The sequence below is a fragment of the Carya illinoinensis genome, chromosome 13 (assembly GCF_018687715.1).
Source record: "Carya illinoinensis cultivar Pawnee chromosome 13, C.illinoinensisPawnee_v1, whole genome shotgun sequence".
Classification (NCBI taxonomy): domain Eukaryota; kingdom Viridiplantae; phylum Streptophyta; class Magnoliopsida; order Fagales; family Juglandaceae; genus Carya; species Carya illinoinensis.
The window spans coordinates 9,386,359-9,405,965 of NC_056764.1; the positions used below are offsets into that span (position 1 = coordinate 9,386,359).

The 19,607-nt window shown below is 37.8% G+C and overlaps 1 protein-coding gene and 1 pseudogene across 1 annotated transcript; one reads left to right on the forward strand and one right to left on the reverse strand.

The window, feature by feature from the left end:
- Window positions 1-1,382: 1,382 nt before the first annotated feature.
- LOC122290923 lies at window positions 1,383-16,255 on the reverse strand (annotated as a pseudogene).
- A 1,672-nt stretch (window positions 16,256-17,927) lies between these two features.
- LOC122290924 lies at window positions 17,928-18,731 on the forward strand. The gene has a single exon (XM_043098594.1). It carries the CDS (start codon window positions 17,928-17,930, stop codon window positions 18,729-18,731), a length of 804 nt encoding a protein of 267 aa, XP_042954528.1.
- The last annotated feature ends 876 nt before the right edge of the window (window positions 18,732-19,607 follow it).

Consider the following 19,607-nt stretch of genomic DNA (forward strand, 5'->3'; position numbering starts at 1 on the left):
CCTTGCATACTCCACTTGTTTAATTACCAAACAAACCCCTCTCTCTCTCTCTCTCTCTCTCTCTCTCTCTCTCTATATATATATATATAAGTAGTGTTTTACAAAGAAACCGCACAAAATTTGTATATTTAAGATTTGTATAAATTATTATTTATATATATGTATGTTTAATTTCGGTCTCCATTATTTATCAATCTGAGATTAGGGTATCATAACCATACATGCGTGAAAATTTTATAATTGAATCCTCGTGCGTATATACGTGCATGCATGCATCGAGCAGAACTACAAGCTAATTAAATAAAATTCTTTATTATTAACATGCTATTCTTAACGTGCATGCATGGATGGAAAGCAAACTGTTGTTTATTATGCAATAGATATAAATTAAGTAGGGGATCGAAACCGGCATTTCTTTGAGCAAATATTCTTGAACCCACATATATGCATAAATATGTATATCTGTTATATTATAATAAGTAGCTATCTAACTGCTACAGTAATTTTTCTTATTTTTTCGTTAACTTTTTTTGTTTTTTCGTTAAGTCCCTTACTAACCATAAATGGATTACACAAAAGTAATTATACAAACTGATGTGGTTTAATGTGATTTGTCAGATTGTAAAGTTACTTTTATTGTAAAATAGATCTAACAGATCAGATAAAATTACGTCAATTTGTGGTATTATTTTTGTGTGATTTATTTGTGGATGTAGCAGTATTCTTTAGAGATACAATTGTCTTTTTTACCTCTCTCTCTCTCTCTCTCTCCTCTGATCTTGAACCTCTCTCTCACGCTCTGATATTTGCCTATCTACCTACCTCCCACAAATCCACCCTTTCACACGTTTTCCTAAAATACTCATATCTTAATATGAGTATAAATGTTCAGATATGTAGAAAAAAAAGAACAATAAAGAACAACAAGTACAAAACGAAAAAAAATTGCCACAAAAAAAAAAAAAAAACTCAAATTTGAACAAGATCTGTTGAAATATGTCGAGATTAAAAAATTATATCAAAATACATAATTTGAATTGTAGTGGTAGTATTTATTGTAGTGGCAATTATGCTATTTTTATTTGTCTATATTATTCTAATGTATCTTGACTTTAATTTTAAACTAAACTGTTTGTTTTCTAATGTATATAAATATGTAATTGTTATATTTATTGACCTATCATTATCCAAAAATATTTACTAAAGTTCATTTTTTTTTTATCTATATGCATTAAATTATTTATTAATCAAGGTTTTTTTACAAAACCATCTTATTTTTATAAAAAACTTGTTTAACCCAATTAGGCAAACGTGCTTTACATGTGCTCCTGACCTAGTATATATATATATCATGTATGCATACCCTAGTGATATATGCCCAATTAAGGGGACAACATCAAGCCATTCACCGTCATTCCTCCGTCGATGCGAATAGTCTGGCCGGTGATGAAAGAGGCCGTAGGAAGGCAAAGAAACGCCACCAATGAAGACACCTCTTTTGGCTCTCCAACTCTTCCCATTGGCGTTCGAGAGATGATAGCCTTCAACTTGCTTTCATCATTAAGATACTACAATGCAAGCAGCAACAGAAAGGGTAAATATATATATATATATATCTATAGTGAGATATATATATATATATAATTAATTAATTCTGAGAAACATGAAATTTAACATCTAAAATAAAACATTTTAATAATATAATGCAAATAATTAAATTTTAAAATAAGTGATAATTTTATATAGTATTAGAGTAGTTCAGATGCTGAATTCGAATATTTAGTAACTCTAAATTTTATCCCATTTAGTCGAAATATTCTACGTCATGTTGGACTCCTGAGTCTTGACTCACTCGTTAAGAGAGAACTTGAACTTAATGAAGAATAAGAAATGAAAGAATAATATTAGACATTGATAAGTAATGATGTACGTACAGGTTTAGCACGGGGACTCATGATGAACCAACGTGCAACACAATTAGTCCTTATGTTATTCTTTGCCCACTTGCATGTGAGATTTTTTGTTAGCTGAATCATTGCCCCTGCATACAATTAGAATTAGTTTAATATAAATTATTACTAATAGAAAAAAAATATTTACAACCCTAAATTGTATAACCGTCGCGTAATCGTTTTAATAAAATAAAATAAAATATGAGATCTACATTAAAAAAATTAATTTTTTAATAGTAAACCCTACTCTTTTTCAAAATGATTACACGACATTTACACACTTCACAATTGTAAGTAGAATTACTTTTCTTAATTTTCTTGTGAGACTCGTTACAATTTATATTATAACAAAATGTACCTTTGGTGGCGCTATCCAACGTTGATTGATACGACGCCACAAACTGAAGAGAAAAACACTATGCTTCCGGCTGACGATGCTTTCAGAAGCGGATGTGCAAGTTGGCTCAAGTGATAAGCTGATTTGAAATTTGTGGCCATTATCAGCGAGAAATCTTCGGCTTTGTAATCCGTTGTCAGTTTTATTTTGTTTGTTGCAACATTGTTAATCTTGATATACAAAAGCTTATAATTATTCCAACTTATACGAAAATGAGAAAAAGATTTCAAAAATACATCAACTACAGTGCGATCGATCTGTGTAATAGAACATAAACTAGCTCGAAAGCTATCAATTCAAACATAACAAAAGCGTTGATTCTATAGGGGAAAAGGGGTGAAATAAAGCACGTAGGAGAAAGAAACTTGTGGGCTAATAGGGACACAGGATGAGACTATTTGATTTGTAAAATAAATTTTAAAATTTCAATCTTACAATGAAAATGATCCAATTAATATTATCTCCAACAAAGAATTTAAGAGGGATGATGACTTACAAGTATATTGAATTTGCCATGAAAGGGATGTTGCGCACTCCGGCCTGTCCAAAATCATACAAAATGATATTTAAGTGGTTCAGTAAATTGCCTACATCCATTGGAGCCTCTTTTACTGAATTTGTACGAGATTTACAAAAAACTCTACAAATCCTCTCTCTCACGTACTCTCTTTCTCTCTGATTTTCCCCACAACTCTCTTCACAACTGAGTTCTCCCTTCTATAGGAGAGAGCAGCCTACAATCTTTGATTTCGGTGCAGCAATTTATGACCTTGCTGCAAAGATAGTGGGTGGGTGATTTATTGCAGAAACTGTGTGGGTGGGTGCTTAATACTCCAAGAAAGAAAACGGTGCTGAGTTTGTTGGTGAATGAGTTTGCAGGGGGTTGGTTTCACACTTAGGGTGGTTCAACAATCACCCCCTCCACCCAAGTGTGCCATACCAGGCTGCTTACAAATTAATTCATTCTTCAAATGAACGCACCTCATTTTTTGACATGAGAGACTTCCGCTATTGAATACATTCTAATGCACCCGAGGGTGCTCAGTAGTGTACAATATTGATCAAGTCCAAATAGTGTTGGAACTTAATCCCTGTAATGACTTTCGTCAACATATTTGCTGGATTATCTTCAGTGCCAATTTTTTGAAGTTTGATGTCCTCTTCTTCTAATATTTCACATACAAAATGAAATTGGACATCTATGTGTTTTGTTCGACAGTGATATACTTGATTCTTGACCAAATGAATTGCACTTTGATTGTCACAGTAAACGGTAACCTCTTGCTGCATAAAGTCTAAATCTGTTACCAATCCCTGTAACCAAATGGCTTCTTTCACAGCTTCTGTTGCGGCCATGTATTCAGCCTCAGTGGATGATAGTGCAATTGTCGACTGCAAAATTGATCGCCAACTAACTGGTCCTCCTGCCATAGTGAACACATATCCAGTTGTCGATCGGTGCTTGTCAAAATCACCTGCATAGTCTGAGTCAACATATCCAGTTATTAGACTATCTTCACTCCTCTCGAATTTCAAACCAATATCTACGGTCCCTAAAATATACCGTATAATCCACTTAGCTGCATGCCAATGAACCTTTCCAAGATTATGCATATAGCGACTAACTAAGCTAACAGCCTAGGAGATATCAAGTCGTGTACACACCATGGCATACATTAAGCTTCCAACAATACTTGCCTATGGAACGTTCCTCATGTAGTCTCTCTCGTCATCATCTTTAGGAGATTGCAATGCACTGAGTTTGAAATATGGGGCCATATGAGTACTCACCGACTTTGTCTTCGAGTCAACGTTGAAGCGTTGCAGTATTCTCTTCAGATACTACTTCTGAGTAAGGTGAACTGTACCTTTCATCCTATCTCTACTGATCTCCATCCCCAGTATTCTTCGTGCTTCTCCCAGATCTTTCATTTCAAACTCATGATTTAACTGAGTTTTTAAGCGATTTATCCCCCTTTGTTTTTACATGCAATTAACATATCATCTACATATAAAAGCAAATAAATGAAAGATCCATTTGCAAGTTTTCTAAAATATACATAATGATCGTATTGGCAACGAGTGTATTTCAAATCCATCATAAAGCGGTCAAACCGCTTATACCATTGCCGAGGTGACTGCTTCAAGCCATAGAGTGACTTTTTCAGACTGCATATACACAATGATTGTATTGGCAACGAGTGTATTTCAAATCCATCATAAAGCGGTTAAACCGCTTATACCATTGCCGAGGTGACTGTTTCAAGCCATAGAGTGACTTTTTCAGACTGCATACCCAAGTTTCTTTTTTAGCTTCTTTAAAACCTTCTGGTTGAGATACATAAATCTTCTCTTCCAGATCACCATGTAAGAAAGTTGTCTTTACATCAAGCTGTGCTAACTCAAGATCATATTGTGCAACCAAAGTTAGCAATATCCGAATTGATGAATGCTTCACAACATGAGAGAATACTTCACTGTAGTCAATTCCCTATGTCTAAGCGTAGCCCTTGGCTACCAACCTAGTTTTGTATCGCAATCCATTTTTAGCAGCTCGATCATCTTTCTGATTGAAGATCCACTTACAACTAATTGTCTTCTTTCCTTTTGAGAGCGGCACAAGCTCCCAAGTATGTTTCTGGTGAAGAGATTGCATCTCTTTATTCATCATTTTTGTCCATTCAACTTGTTCACTGGACTGTATGGCTTCTCTGTAAGTAGTTGGGACCTCACCCTCTTCAGCTGGTAATGCATATGTCACATAGTCTGCAAAACGTGATGGTACACGTTCTCTCGTCTCGGTCTGTTGGTTGCTATTGATTCAGGTTGTATTGGAGGTACTGTAACTGGACTATTAACCTCATCTTGTCCGTGCTCTCCATTTGTTTCTCCTGAATCATTTTGAGTGGAAAACTCCACTTTTTGCGAATCACCAGGTGTTTCACTATCATGGTTACCTTCATTGGAATCTTTATACTTATGTGACTTAAGCATCTCAGATTCGTTGAATGTAACATCTATACTGATGATCACATTTTTAGATTCTATGCACCAGAGTCTATACCCTTTTACACCAGTACTAGAGCCCAAGAATTTTGCTTTCTTGGCTTTAGGATCAAGCTTACTTTCTTTAGCATAATAGTAAGCAGGACATCCGAAAACATGTAAAGAGTCATAATCAGTAGCATATGTACCTCTCCACATTTCAGTGGGTATCTTCCCGTCATTGGAAGATGCATGTAGTCGGTTGATAAGGTGGTAGACATATGTCACAGCTTCAGCCCAAAATTGTTTACTGAATCCAGCATCTAGCAACATAAATCGCACTTTCTCTAGTAAAGTACGATTCATTCGTTTTGCCACACCTTCTGCTGCGGTGTACCTCGTACCGTGAAGTGTCTGACAATTTCCTCTCTCCAGCATACTTCCATGAAGGGGTATGAAGTGTGCTCACCTCCATTATCAGATCTGAGCCGCTTGATCTTTCTACCGGTTTGAGTTTCAACCATTTTCTTCCAACCAAGGAAGATTTTCAGCACTTCATTTTTATTCTTCATCGTATACAGCTACACACGACTAGAATAATCATCCACAAAAGTTACAAACCAATATTTACCTCCCAAAGATGCATTTTGGGTAGGTCCCTAAACATCGGAGTGTACATAGTCAAGTAATCCTTGTGTATTGTGTATAGCGGTTTCAAACTTGATCTACCTTTGCTTCCCTAATACACAGTGTTCACAGAAAGATAATTTATCAGTCTTGGCACTTTTGAGTAAGCCTTACTTCACCAATGTTTGCAAAACTTTTTCTCCTGCATGTCCCATAGGCATATGCCAAAGACTGGTTGTGTCGGCATTAGTCTTATCTAGCTTCTCATAGCATGTGGAAGCTCTTCTATCAACAGTATTTCCTTGGAAGTAGTATAAGTTTCCTTACCTCAAACTTTTCATTGCCACCTGAACTCCCATTAGTACTTTGAGAGTTCCGTCTTCAATGGTGATTCTGAATCCCTTTGAATCCAGAGATCCCAGTGAGATGAGATTCTTCCGCAAGTCCGGAACGTACCGAACTTCTGTCAGAGTCTTGATGCTGCCATCGTGCAACTTTAACCGAATGCTACATATTTCTTGAGTCTTACAAGCACTGTCATTGCCTATAAGTACTGCTCCATCCTCAATCTTTGTGAAGTCAGTAAATCAGTCCCGATTGGGACACATGTGATAGGTACATCCGGAATCCATAATCCATTCATCGGAATGACAAATGGATGATGAACTTGTCAAGGCAAAATCTGAATCATCATCTATGTCCACGACATTAACTGTGGTGGGTTGATTCTGCTGGTGTCCCTTCAGTTTGGGACAATCTTTCTTCCAGTGTCTTTTGTTGCGATAAAAGAAACACTTGTCTCTGGCGAGTTTTCTGCCGACTGATGAACCACGTGATGTGGCCCGGGTTTTCAATTGAAAACCTTTCTTCTTTCCGGAATACCTTGATTGTGATCTCTCTCTTGCTGTTAACATTTCACTTGATGTATCTAGTTGTACCTGCTTATCTTTTCTGATATACTCATTGCTAATTAAAGAACTAGATACATCATCAAAACTAATATTTTCCTTCCCATACAGTAGAGTAGTAATTAAATGCTCATATGTATCAGGCAATGAATTTAACAAAAGTAAAGTTTTATCTTCATCTTGGATTTCAACATTCAAGTTTAACAAATCAGCAAGAATTTGGTTATAATTATTCAGATGTTCAGACATAGAAATATCTTCATGAAATTGGAATCTGAAGAGCTTTTTTTTAAAGTGCAAACGGTTCTCGATGCCATTTTTCATGAACTTATCCTCCAATTTTTGTCAAAATTTATTAGCATTTGTCTCTCTCATGACAAAATACTTCTGTTCTTTAGTAAGGCATAACCGGATTGTACTACAAGTTTGGGTATTAAGTTTCCTCCAATCCTAATCAGTCATATCATCTGGTTTATCGTCCAACGCAATATCCAACTCTTGTTGGATCAAAATGTCCATGACTTCACACTGCCACATGCTGAAGTTACTTGTTTAATCGAATTTCTCAACTTCAAACTTGGCATTTGACACTGTGGACCGACGCCCAGAACTACTAGTATTTTCAGAACTCCTATCTCTTTCAGATCTTTCTATTTGAATTTAGAAAATTTAAACACAAAATTTCAAAATTCTAACCATACGGATGAGTCTGGAATGATCCAAATAGTTGTAAAATACTATTTGATCGTTGAAATCGGACTCCAAATGGCTTAGATCAAGCCCAAAATGGATCTAAAAAATGAACGGTCCCGATCTTCTAGCACTTGAGATGCACGTGCGACAGTGGCGTTTGTGGGTGCGTGGGTGAGTGTCGTACACGCGCTATTGCTGTTGGGCGGGTGGGTACGCGTCTGGCGCTTGAAATACACGCGCTGAATACCTCTAGGGCGCGTGAAGTGCGTGAGAGCCACGCGTCTTCAACCTCCGGGATCGTGGTGGCGCGTGGTGGCACGTGATTTGCAGTCTTCTTCAACCTCCAGATGCGCATGGAGCGTGTGGGTTCACGCTCATATCTTCTACCGAAGCGTGCGGCTTCGTCCGACCTCTGTTTTCGATTCCGTTTGTGGCAACAGATTCGTCTTGACGTGATTAACACTCTGAAGTTGTCAAAAGTTGATTTCAAACAACTTAATTTTTGGACAGTGTGAACCAGATCTCTAATACCAATTGTTGCGCACTTCGGCCTGTCCAAAATCATATAAAACGATATTTAAGTGGTTCAGCAAATTACTTTGGTCCACTGGAACCTCTTTTTACTGAATTTGTATGAGATTTACAAAAAACTCTACAAATCCTCTTTCTCACGTACTCTCTTTCTCTCTGATTTTCCCCACACCTCTCTTCACAACTAAGCTCTCACTTTTATAGAAGAGAGCAGCCTACAATCTCTGATTTCGTTGTAGCAATATATGACCTTGCTGCAGAGATAGTGGGTGGGTGATTTGCTACAGAAACTGTGTGGGTGGGTGCCTAATACTCCAACAAAGAAAACGGTGCTGAGTTTGGGGGGTCGGTGAATGATTTTGAAGGGGGTTGATTTCACACTTAGGGTGGTTCAACAAGAGAGATGAGACAGTGGTAATTAGCTTCTGTCGTTCAGATGGAGAAGTTACATCACACACTGAAACAGTGACTTGAAAATCCTTTTTCCCCCACTCGTGCATGCATTCATTAAGCTCAGCTTCATTTCGAAAGCATGTATGTACAGCCGCACCAAAACGTGCAAGTTCCTTCACAATAGCATGCCTGCAGATCATTAAAAGGAAGCTTAATGAAGTTACCAATGTTAGATGCCTTAATATTAGTTCCCTTTGTTCGAGGAGAGAAAGATAAATAATAAAGACATGATCTAATATTGGAGCACTTTCTTAGGAGGCTAATTAAATTTATAGTGGAGTTTATATGAGAACCGATGCATAAATGCATGTTAAGACAGTCAATCTTGCTGACTTGGATCACAGCAATGCCACGGCCTCCTCAGCAGCTAAAACAGTCACTAAAGGTGACCTGGATCAAAGGCGTGCACTAGCAGAATCTTCTCACAAATGCCAGAAGACTTGGAATAATTTGGTTCTGACATCTAGCTATGACGTGCTGCGTGCACCAATTAGCTCTCTTAGGTTGTTATTCATCCTGTGTATAAATATGCAGCAAATGAGACTGTAATGTAGAGAGGGAATATTATGAAATACAACACTGTAAATGAAGGGGATTTTCTTATTGGCATTCTATCAAACACTTTGTCTGCGTCTATTACTCTATATTTCTTTTACGCACAACACACGCATACTAGATAGGCCAGCACACGTATACTAGATAGGTTGTTAAGGCAGTACATAAGGGACCTGCCTCTAGTCCTGCAGAGCACAAAAAATTAGTTGTGGCTGCTGCACTCACTCACACAAATATTCCAGCTGTAGCATAATAGTACATAACAGAAAGCTGATGTGGACCAATCATTTCGTTTCTATTGTGTTGGAATACATATTGTAATTAAATGTATAGTGTGAGGGTATAATGGTCACTACTTGTATATGTATAGTTGATTATTCATTAATAAAAACACAACACACAGAATTCTCTCTCTCTCTCTCTCTCTCTCTCTCTCTCTCTCTCTCTCTCTCTCTCTTGTTTATCGACTACATGGTATCAGAGAGGTTAGTGGTTGGTTGTGGTTGTACCACGGGTTAGTAGTGTTTTTCCGGCGGGTGCTGGTGGTTGTCGTTGGTTGTTGGTGGTGCTGTGAAATTTTGGTCTGAAATTTCGGCCGGCAGCCCCTTCGAAGTGTTTTTTCGGTGACATAAGGGGTTATCTCTGGTAATGGACACCGGAATTGAGGTCGCTGGCGTCCTCTGTCCACTCCAGTGAGTTTTCGTCTCCATCAGCTGCCGGAAGGACTGTGTATCGTCGGCCGGAGGAACAGTCCAGGTATGTTTGGCTGCAAGTTTTTGGCTATTCCTGGTGTGTTTTGCTATCTTATCCGTGGTTGTGCATGTACTTGTTTGGAATAAGAACCTATTCCTATCTGGAATAGCACTTGTTTGGCATCAGGGTTAGGAATAACTTATTTCGGATTACCACTTGTTTGGCTTCAGGGTTAGGAATAACTTATTCCGGGTTAGGAATAACTTATTCGCGTTTTCTGATTTTTCTTGAATCCGATACGCTCGAATCCGGTACCGACCAATACAGGCCGAAACAGGGCCAAAACAAGCCGGTTTAGACCCGATACAGGCCGGTTCCGATGAAACAAAATCGGTTCAGACCGATACAGGGCCGATACAGGCCTGTTCAGACCGAAACAAGGCCGATACAGGCCAGTTCAGGTCCTAATTCTATTTTTCCAGACTGTTTTTGACCTGTACAAATTCAAGATTTTGGTTGTTAAGCTGGTTTCGATTTTTCCAGCGTGTATTTGTTCGTTTTTGATCCATATTCTCATTTTTTTCTCCATGGAAGCTAAGTTTGAGTCATTATCTATTGCACCAAACGTTAACATGCCTATGACTACAGTGAAATTGAATGGAAAGAACTACATACTATGGTCAAAATCTGTTGAAATGTTCTTGAAAGGTAAGGGTCTTCGTCGTACCCACTCGGTTGATTCAATGCTTGAGTCAACTAGTTCTACCTTTGCTCAATGGGAGCAAGAAGATGCTCAAATCTGCTCCTTAATGTTGACTAGTATTGAGCCTAATATTTGTGCTAGTTTAGTACACTTTGACACTGCTTAGGAGATATGGAGGCATCTCAAACAAATGTACTCGGGTGTTGGAAACACAACTCGTATTTATGAGTTGTGTCAACAATTTTTTGGATTGGAACATGGTGCTTTGGGTTTAGAAGAGTATTACTCTAAAGTGATGGGTATATGTGAAGAACTCAAAATTTATCAACCTATCACTGCTGATGTTTCAATTATGCTAAAACAACGTGAAGAGTTCAACGTTGTTCGGTTTCTAGTTGGCCTAAAACCCGAGTATGAGTCGATTCGCTCTCAAATTCTGGCAAGCCCATAGCTCCATCATTTCTTGATGTGTTCTCCCTACTCCAGCGAGCCACATTATCTGGACCTGGATCTCAGTTATCTTCTGACTAGAGTAATGAGAGATCTGCTTTAGTTGCCTCTTATGTTGCTCCTGGTGGGTATGGAGGCCGGGGTGGTAGAGGTGCACATGGGGGACGTGATGCTAGAGGTAGCCGTACTAGGTCGTGGATCTCGTAAGTGCACCCATTGCGGTTGCACTAACCACTCGGTGGACTATTGTTGGGATCTACACGGGAGACCATCTGGGTCCGCTAATCAGGCCATTTGCCAAGACTCTACATCACAGGCAACGAGTTCCAACTTGTCTCCAGAGATGATCAGCATATCGAAGGATGAGTATGATCAGTTTTTAGTTACACGAGCGGCTTCATCTTCCAGAGCTACTCTTACCCAACCAGGTACAGCATCCACATGTCTTGTCTCGTCTGCCCAAAATCCATGGATCATCGATTCAGGAGCTAATGAACATTTAACTGGTTTGTCTCATTCCTTATCTGAGTTAGGTACTATGTCATTTCCCAAGAGTGTTACTCTTGCTAATGGTTCTCTTGCTAAAGTTACAAGCATTGGATCCACCAAGCTCACTGAGTCTATATCCCTATCATCCGTTCTATATGCTCCTAGTTTTCCCTTTAGCTTACTGTCTATTAGTAAAATTACTCAAAACCTTCAATGTTCTGTGACATTTTTTCCTTCTGTATGTATCTTTCAGGATCTCAAGATGGGGAAGAAGATTGGTACGGGGCATGAAGCTGGTGGTCTGTATTACCTCGACGTCGAGCAGTCACCCACTCGAGCCCTCACTTCCTCCTTCGCTTTTGAATGGTATTGCCGTCTTGGACACCCATCCATTTCTCTTTTGAAACGTCAAGTTAGGGATCTTGGAAATGTGTCTCCCTTTCCTTGTGAAGCATGTCAACTTAGTAAACACCACCGTGTGTCTTTTGTACCTCGAGTTGATAATCGAGCATCTTCTTCTTTTGCATTGGCTCATTCTGATATATGGAGACCATTCAACATTGTATCAAACAAGTTTCAATATTTTGTTACATTTGTTGATGACTATTCTCGTATGACATGGTTATTTCTGATGAAAGCAAGATCTGAACTCCTTTCCATATTCAAAGTCTTTCGAAAAGAAATTAAAACTCAATTTGGACAAAAAGTTCAAGTTTTGTGTTCTGACAATGCTAAAGAATATCAATCTAATGCCTTTGTTGCTTACTTAAGCAATAAGGGAATTGTTCATCAAACTTCATGTTCTTACACACTCCAACAAAATGGGGTGGCTGAACGTAAAAATCGTCATTTGTTAGATGTAACTCGAGCTCTTTTACTGCACATGCATGTTCCTAAACGTTTTTGGAGTGATGGTATTCTTACTGCGTGTCACCTTATCAATCGTATGCCTTCATCTGTCCTCGATGGCTTCTCTCCCTTCTCCATTTTGTTTCCCTCATTGCCAACCTTTGCTCTTCCACCCAAAATCTTTGGGTGTGTTTGCTATGTTCATAATCTTGGCCCAGGCTTTGATAAACTTGATCCACGTGCTACCAACTGTTTCTTTGTTGGTTATTCCCGAACACAAAAAGGATGTCGCTGCTATAGTCCTGCTCTTCGATGCTACTTCACAAGTGCTGATGTCACATTTTTTGAGTCCATACCCTATTTCTCAGACACGTCTTCGGTTGTTGAGTGTGATCCTCTACCATTACCTACTCTAACCCTTTCTCCTCCACAGTCACCCACTATTACCCAACCTCCTTCAGTGCCTTCTCTTGTCCCTCTACAGGTGTACTTGCGTCGCTCACAGACCCCAGCTCCCCTGCCTCCACCAACTTTGTCTCCGTCTTCAGACCCTGAGTTATCCAGTGCTTCAGAATCTCCACCTATTGCTCTCCGAAAAGGTACTAGTTCTTGTGTTACTCAACATCCGATTAGCTGTCTCCTGTCATGCATTGTCTCCATCTTTTTCATCTTTTACTTCTCAATTGTCAAAAGTTTATGTTCCTAAGACAGTTCGGGATGCTTTATCTAATCCGGGATGGAGGACAGCCATGGAAAATGAAATGGATGCTCTTCACCATAATGGGACATGGGATCTTGTTCCTCTGCCGCCGGGAAAACAATCTGTTGGCTGTAGATGGGTATACACAGTCAAATTCCATCCTACTAGCGCTGTAGAACGTCTGAAAGCTCGCTTGGTAGCTAAGGGTTACACTCAAATTTATGACATTGATTACGACGAGACTTTTTCTCCCGTTGCCAAAATTTCATCTGTTCGGGTATTGATCTCTCTTGCTGCTAATTTGGATTGGCCCTTATTTCAGTTGGATGTTAAAAATGCATTCCTACATGGTGACTTAAATGAGGAAGTGTATATGGAGCAACCACCTGGTTTTGTTGCTCAGGGGGAGTGTCGAGGTACAGTTTGCAAGTTAAAAAAGACATTATATGGTTTGAAACAATCTCCTCGAGCATGGTTTGGGAGGTTCTCTGATAGTGTATTGGCATTTGGTCTTCATAGATGCCAAATAGACCACTTGGTATTTCATCTGCATAGTGATGCAGGTCATATCTTATTGATTGTATATGTAAATGATATTGTAATTACTGGGAGTGATTCAGCTGGAATTGCCAGGCTGAAATAATTTTTACATGATCAGTTTCAGACAAAAAACTTGGGTGAACTTAGATACTTTCTTGGAATCGAAGTTAATAGATCTAAAAAGGGTATCAACCTATCTCAGAGAAAATGTGTGCTTGATCTTTTGGAAGAAACTGGCATGTTGGGTGCACGGCCTATTGACACTCCTATGGATCCAAATTGTAAACTCTTGAAAGAGGAATGTGAGTTGTTTGGAGATCCAGGTCGGTATCAAAGACTTGTTGAAAAATTAAATTATCTGACTATCACTAGACTTGATATTTCTTATGCAGTAAGTGTACTGAGCCAATTTCTACAAATGCCTATGGTCTCAAATTGGGATGCTGTAATCCATATTCTTCGGTATCTTAAGCGAGCTCCTGGCCTTGGGTTGTTGTATAGACCAAATGGGCATCTTAGAATTGAAGCTTTTTCAGATGCTGATTGGGCAGGATCTCCTTCAGATAGAAGATCGACTACTAGATATTGTATCTTTGTAGGAGGTAATTTGGTTACATGGTAGAGTAAGAAGCAAACAGTAGTAGCTCGATCTAGTGCAGAGGCCGAATACAGAGCAATGACTCACACTGCTAGTGAGCTGACATGGTTGCAACACTTTCTTCATGAGATTGGGTTTCCAGCTCCTGTCCCCCTTCAGTTATTTTGTGATAATCAAGCTGCAGTACATATTGCGTCTAATCCTGTATTCCATGAGAGGACTAAACACATTGAGATTGATTGTCACTTCATTCGAGATAAGATATTCAGTGGTGACATCTCTACACCCTTTGTGGAGTCTGCTGATTAACTTGCAGATGTGTTTACCAAACCACTTTGTCATAGTCGGCTAAAGTTTATTTGTTCAAAGTTAGATTTATATGATATATATGCCCCAGCTTGAGGGGGAGTGTTGGAATACATATTGTAATTAAATGTATAGTGTGAGGGTATAATGGTCACTACTTGTATATGTATAGTTGATTATTCATTAATAAAAACACAACACACGGAATTCTCTCTCTCTTGTTTATCAACTACATATTGTAAAGCCATTGTGCTATAAATATGTGTAGATATTCTCTGAATTGGAAACGGGAAATCAATAATACTGAAATGAGGTTTTAATTCAATATTTCTTCATTCAGAACTTTTGTCAAACATCTTCTCTATCTCTCTGTGTTACCGTGCTTCAATATAGGGGCACTGCTTTGTGTGATCTTTATTTACAGAAATATCCACATGACACGCATATACAAGATATAATACAAAGAATATATCGTAAGAAATATAAAAATTAAAACTCATAAGATGAGTTTCACTTTTAATGGTTAGTTCGACTTTTTATAAATTGGCTTGCAACATGCTGCACGTCCTATGCTTATATTTAACATGATTACTTTAGAGAAATAGTAACACTAGATACAAGCATAGGATTTGTAAGTCTTATGCATATATTTTGATAAAAAAAAGACTTACGATGGAAAGAATATGATTTTTACAATTTTAAAGTGGTACGTCTACGCAATCTCTTTGAAAAGTATGACATACCTAGTTAAGACTTACATGTTTTTCATATAAGGAATTTTTTTTTTCCCCCTTCAAATGGACTAGTTTATAATGCTTACATACCGTAAGATATCTAACATTACTGATAAAAAAAAGTTCAATCTTTTTATGTGGTCCCATTTCTTTTCAAACGATCTGCATGCTCGAAATTTATAGACCCTAGGCATGGACAACACACGTTCCATAGCACCATGCTTGGTTCAATAATCATCAAAGAGAAAGGGGGAAAAATTAACTTTATTTCTCACGCGTCATCGTCTTTTAGTTTGGTAAAAGAATTAACTTCATTGCCGATGGAAAAACCGCTAGATTTTACATATCGACTAAATCTCGATGTTATCAGAGATGGCGTATTCTGTCGCAGATAGAGAAACAACACCAAACTTTCGAATGGAAATACGTTATTTGCACATCCATTATTGAGATCGTGACTTCGATCGTATAAAAGTTAAAAGTTAGAAAATCGAATGAGAGCTCTGTACGAGAAATATGCAGAAGAAATGTGCAAACAAGGAGCTTGCATGCATATGATCTGAACCGAGAGCTGCAGAAGACTTGGCTGCTTGGTCGACAGCCGTAGAAATTAGCAGGGATTTTGGTGCTGTACAGCATGTACTTCCATGTGAAGGAGACGGGCTCAAAGTTCTAAATGCATCAAGGAAACATGGGCATAACAAAACTCGATATAGCATGCTAGCTAGGCAGCTGATAGAAGATCAAACTAAATATGTAAGTTGAATACTTCATATCTATGATGTTTTTTAATTTTTACTAGGGAACATAAAGAAAACTCGAACAAAGCCGATCGATATATATTATATATATCTAACAAAATCACACAAACAGAAGAAATATGTTTTTATTAAGATATATATATATATATATATATATAGGTTTAAAAAGAGAAAAGGGAAAGAGAGCGAACCCAATTCCTTTTGTTCCCCCCGTGACAAGAGCTGCAGTTCCCTCGAGACTCCATCTACTTTCAGTACTACTGCTATCCACTTCTGTTCTACCCATCTCTGTCTCCCTGTCTCTGTCTCTCTGTCTCTCTCTCTCGTTCAACTGTGTGGCTGTGGCTTTAATGCTTGTAGATTATATCTAATTTACAGAGTAATGCTCGGTAAAGCTTAAATTGTGTAAACCTTACGTAAGGTAATCTTTCTGAAAAAAGTAAATTTACTGAAAAAATAATTAGGAATTTAGGAGTATTGGTCTTTACAGGACTTGTTTAATTATTTGGGTACATGCATACATCCAACATCGATCAAGACTGAAGAGAGACGTGCAAAAGCTTTGAATGAATTATTAGATCACGACACCTCAAGGTCAGAAATCTTTTACACCATGATATTGACAGGCGGGCTTAAAGCAACAAAACACTAATATTTTCTATGTTTGAAGTTCTTACATGCAATATTGGCACTTTAATTATTTTTCTACAGTAATTAAGCTTATTTCTAGGGGTGACTTTATTGACCAATGACAATTACAGATGGAGGGTCCGAGCTAGGCGTTGAAGCCATCGAAATAGTGATTGACCAAGGCACGCGGCTGTGGGTGACACATGAATTCACCCACATTTTTTCCGAGTTAATAAATGCATGCAACCTTGAAAGTAGATCCGCAGAAACAGTCCAGCATTTAGTTTGTCAATGCTGGACTTACTGATAAAAAAAAAATTGTTATTCCAAGGGTGTCTGGTTTGATTGTTTCTTGAGTACCTGTTATATTTGTGACTCTTGCATGTTTGGGTTGTCTGGTCTGCATCTGTAGCCTTTGTTTTGTATTCATAGCAGCTAACTTATCTTACATTCTGGATGCGTACGTACATTAGCTTTATAAATAACCAAACTATTAATTTGTCCTACTTGGATGCTTTCATTTTCTGTATAAATAACAAAACTATGTGTTGGGCTGCAGTTCCATAAACAAATACTGGGTTTGGGCTTGCCTTTTATATAGATGGATGTTTTCTGTGACTAATGCCATGCATTGTAGTGAACTCTGTTTTCGTTTTCTTTTCTTTTATTATTATTATTATTATTATTTTTTATGATATATAGATGCAATGCAAATTCATATTGGGTCTGTTGATTCTAGAAAGTTTGGCACGTTGGGTGTTTACTCTGTCAAATAATTCCTGCATTGTCTGCCACCTACCATATGCAGTATCATGCATTACCCATTGATTAATTATTTCCGGCGAGATTCACGGTCAAGCATTTAAATAAAACGTGGCCGGTGGTATTCTCATTACTACATACTTAAATGTATCTATTGGATGTTTGTATAATATGTTAGCAACTTCAGAAGAAACTAGAAGATTTTATCATATTGTAATTCTGTAACTAGTTTGAGATCCATTTTCAAACTCGTGTATTTGTTTTTCATGGGTTATTCACTTTGTATATAAAAAACAGAGCATGTACTATTTTCAGTTAGTTCAGATCATTACACGGAACAAGAAAAGATTTTCTCTCAATTTCACTTTCCCTTTTTCATCTACTTTTTCTCAGCTTTCTGGTTCATGGACAAAGCAGTAATGGCTGCCCATGTGAGCGGAATCTTCCTTTTTTCTTCAAAATTTTCCTCCTTTCGTTATGGCAATTTCTTCTCTTTCTTCTGTGTATGATGGTCCTGCTAGTCGTTATTTTCTTCACTATGGAGAAAATCAGATACAATGTTAGTCTCTCAAGAACTTACCGGAGAAAATTTCCATTCATGGAGGCGCTCGATGTCGACAGCTCTTAGCGCCAAGAACAAAACTGCATTCGCAATAGGAGCCTTAAAAAAGCCGAATGATGATGATCCTTTGGTGAATGCTTGGATTAGGTGCAATGATATTGTATTTTCTTGGTTTAAAAATTCTCTTTCTAAAATGGTAGCTTCCAGTATTTTGTACATGACAACTGCAGCTGATGTATGGAAGGATTTACATGAGAGATTTTCCCAAAGTAATCGACATAAGGTTTTTCAACTTCGAAAAGCTCTCTCTGTGCATAATCAAGAAAATAGTTCTGTTATTGACTATTTTACCGAATTGAAGAGCCTTTGGAATGAATTACTGAGTTTTAAGCCAATACCGGCATGTGGATTTACATCTATGAAGACATTGATAGATGATCATGAGGAACAGTATGTAATGCAATTTCTGATTGGACTAAATGACTCTTACTCACACATAAGGGGTCAGGTCTTGTTAATGGATCTTTTGCCCTCCATTAATAATGTATTCTCATTGATTTTACAAGAAGAAAAGCAAAGAGGTCTCTCTAATGGCAGCACGCAACATTTGAGTACTTCTACTGCTTTAGTCTCCAAAACCAGCACTGGTAATTCCAATTTGAAGGGCAGTGGAAGACGACACGAACAGCCAGTTCGAAAAGACAAGGTGATATGCAATCATTGTGGATATATAAGCGATACTGTTGACAAATGTTATAAGATCCATGGCTACCCGCCAGGTTGGAAATCCAACAAGAACAAATTATCTGTTAGTGGAGCCGTGAATCAAGTAAGTGCTGATCGGAATACTTAAGGAGTACTTGATTCCTCTCAGATTACAGCCTTACAAGAATAGTGACAACATCTACTGGCTTTACCCCAATCTTCATCAGACTCTAAACCTGCGGCTAACGAAGATGTTTTGTTGCCAACAGCAGCAAATCTAGCTAGGTTATTGCTCTACACCCATTTCAAACATCCAATCCCATACCAATCTGTCAGGTATTTCCTTCAATTCTTCTGCCTTTAATATCTCTTCAAACTAGACACAATGGATAATAGACAGTGGGGCAACTGGCCATATGGTTAGATCCCTTTCTCTTTCTTTTTTCTCAATTGCCTGATCAGTAGTCAGTCATCAAGTAAAGCTTCCTAATGGACATCTTGCAGATGTCACTTATATAGGGACTCTGCATATTTCATATTTCACATAAAAATATTTTTATGCTTTGGATTTTACATTGTAAAAAGAACTTGCCAACGCATCGCAACAAAAAAAAAGAAAAAAAAAAAAGAAAAAAAAGAAGAAAGAAAAGCAGTTGCAACCTTCTATTGAAACTCAACTCATTTGGTGCTCTCAATATAAAGATTCTTTTTGTACTTTTTCAAACGTTCCATGTGATCGACACTATTTTCAGGGTTTTTTTATTTTTATTTTTATTTTTTTAAAATTTTAAATTTTGTTGTTGTTTGAAAATGCTCCCAGCAGAATTTTTGACCAAAAAAATAAAAAGCTGAAAAAATTTATGCAATCTGTAGACTTAACAAAGCTTGACCAAAGCTCAAGGCTTTTATCAGAAATACAGATATGTTTCTAATTGATGAAGATTTTTTATATTTGCAAAATTTGACTTACGAAAACATCACTACAACAAATACTGGCTTTTGCTGCGTTTTATTTCCCGACAAT

Coding starts and splice junctions, on each gene's coding strand:
- LOC122290924 (XM_043098594.1), top strand. CDS start 17,928: ATGTCGACAGCTCTTAGCGCCAAGAACAAAACTGCATTCGCAATAGGA.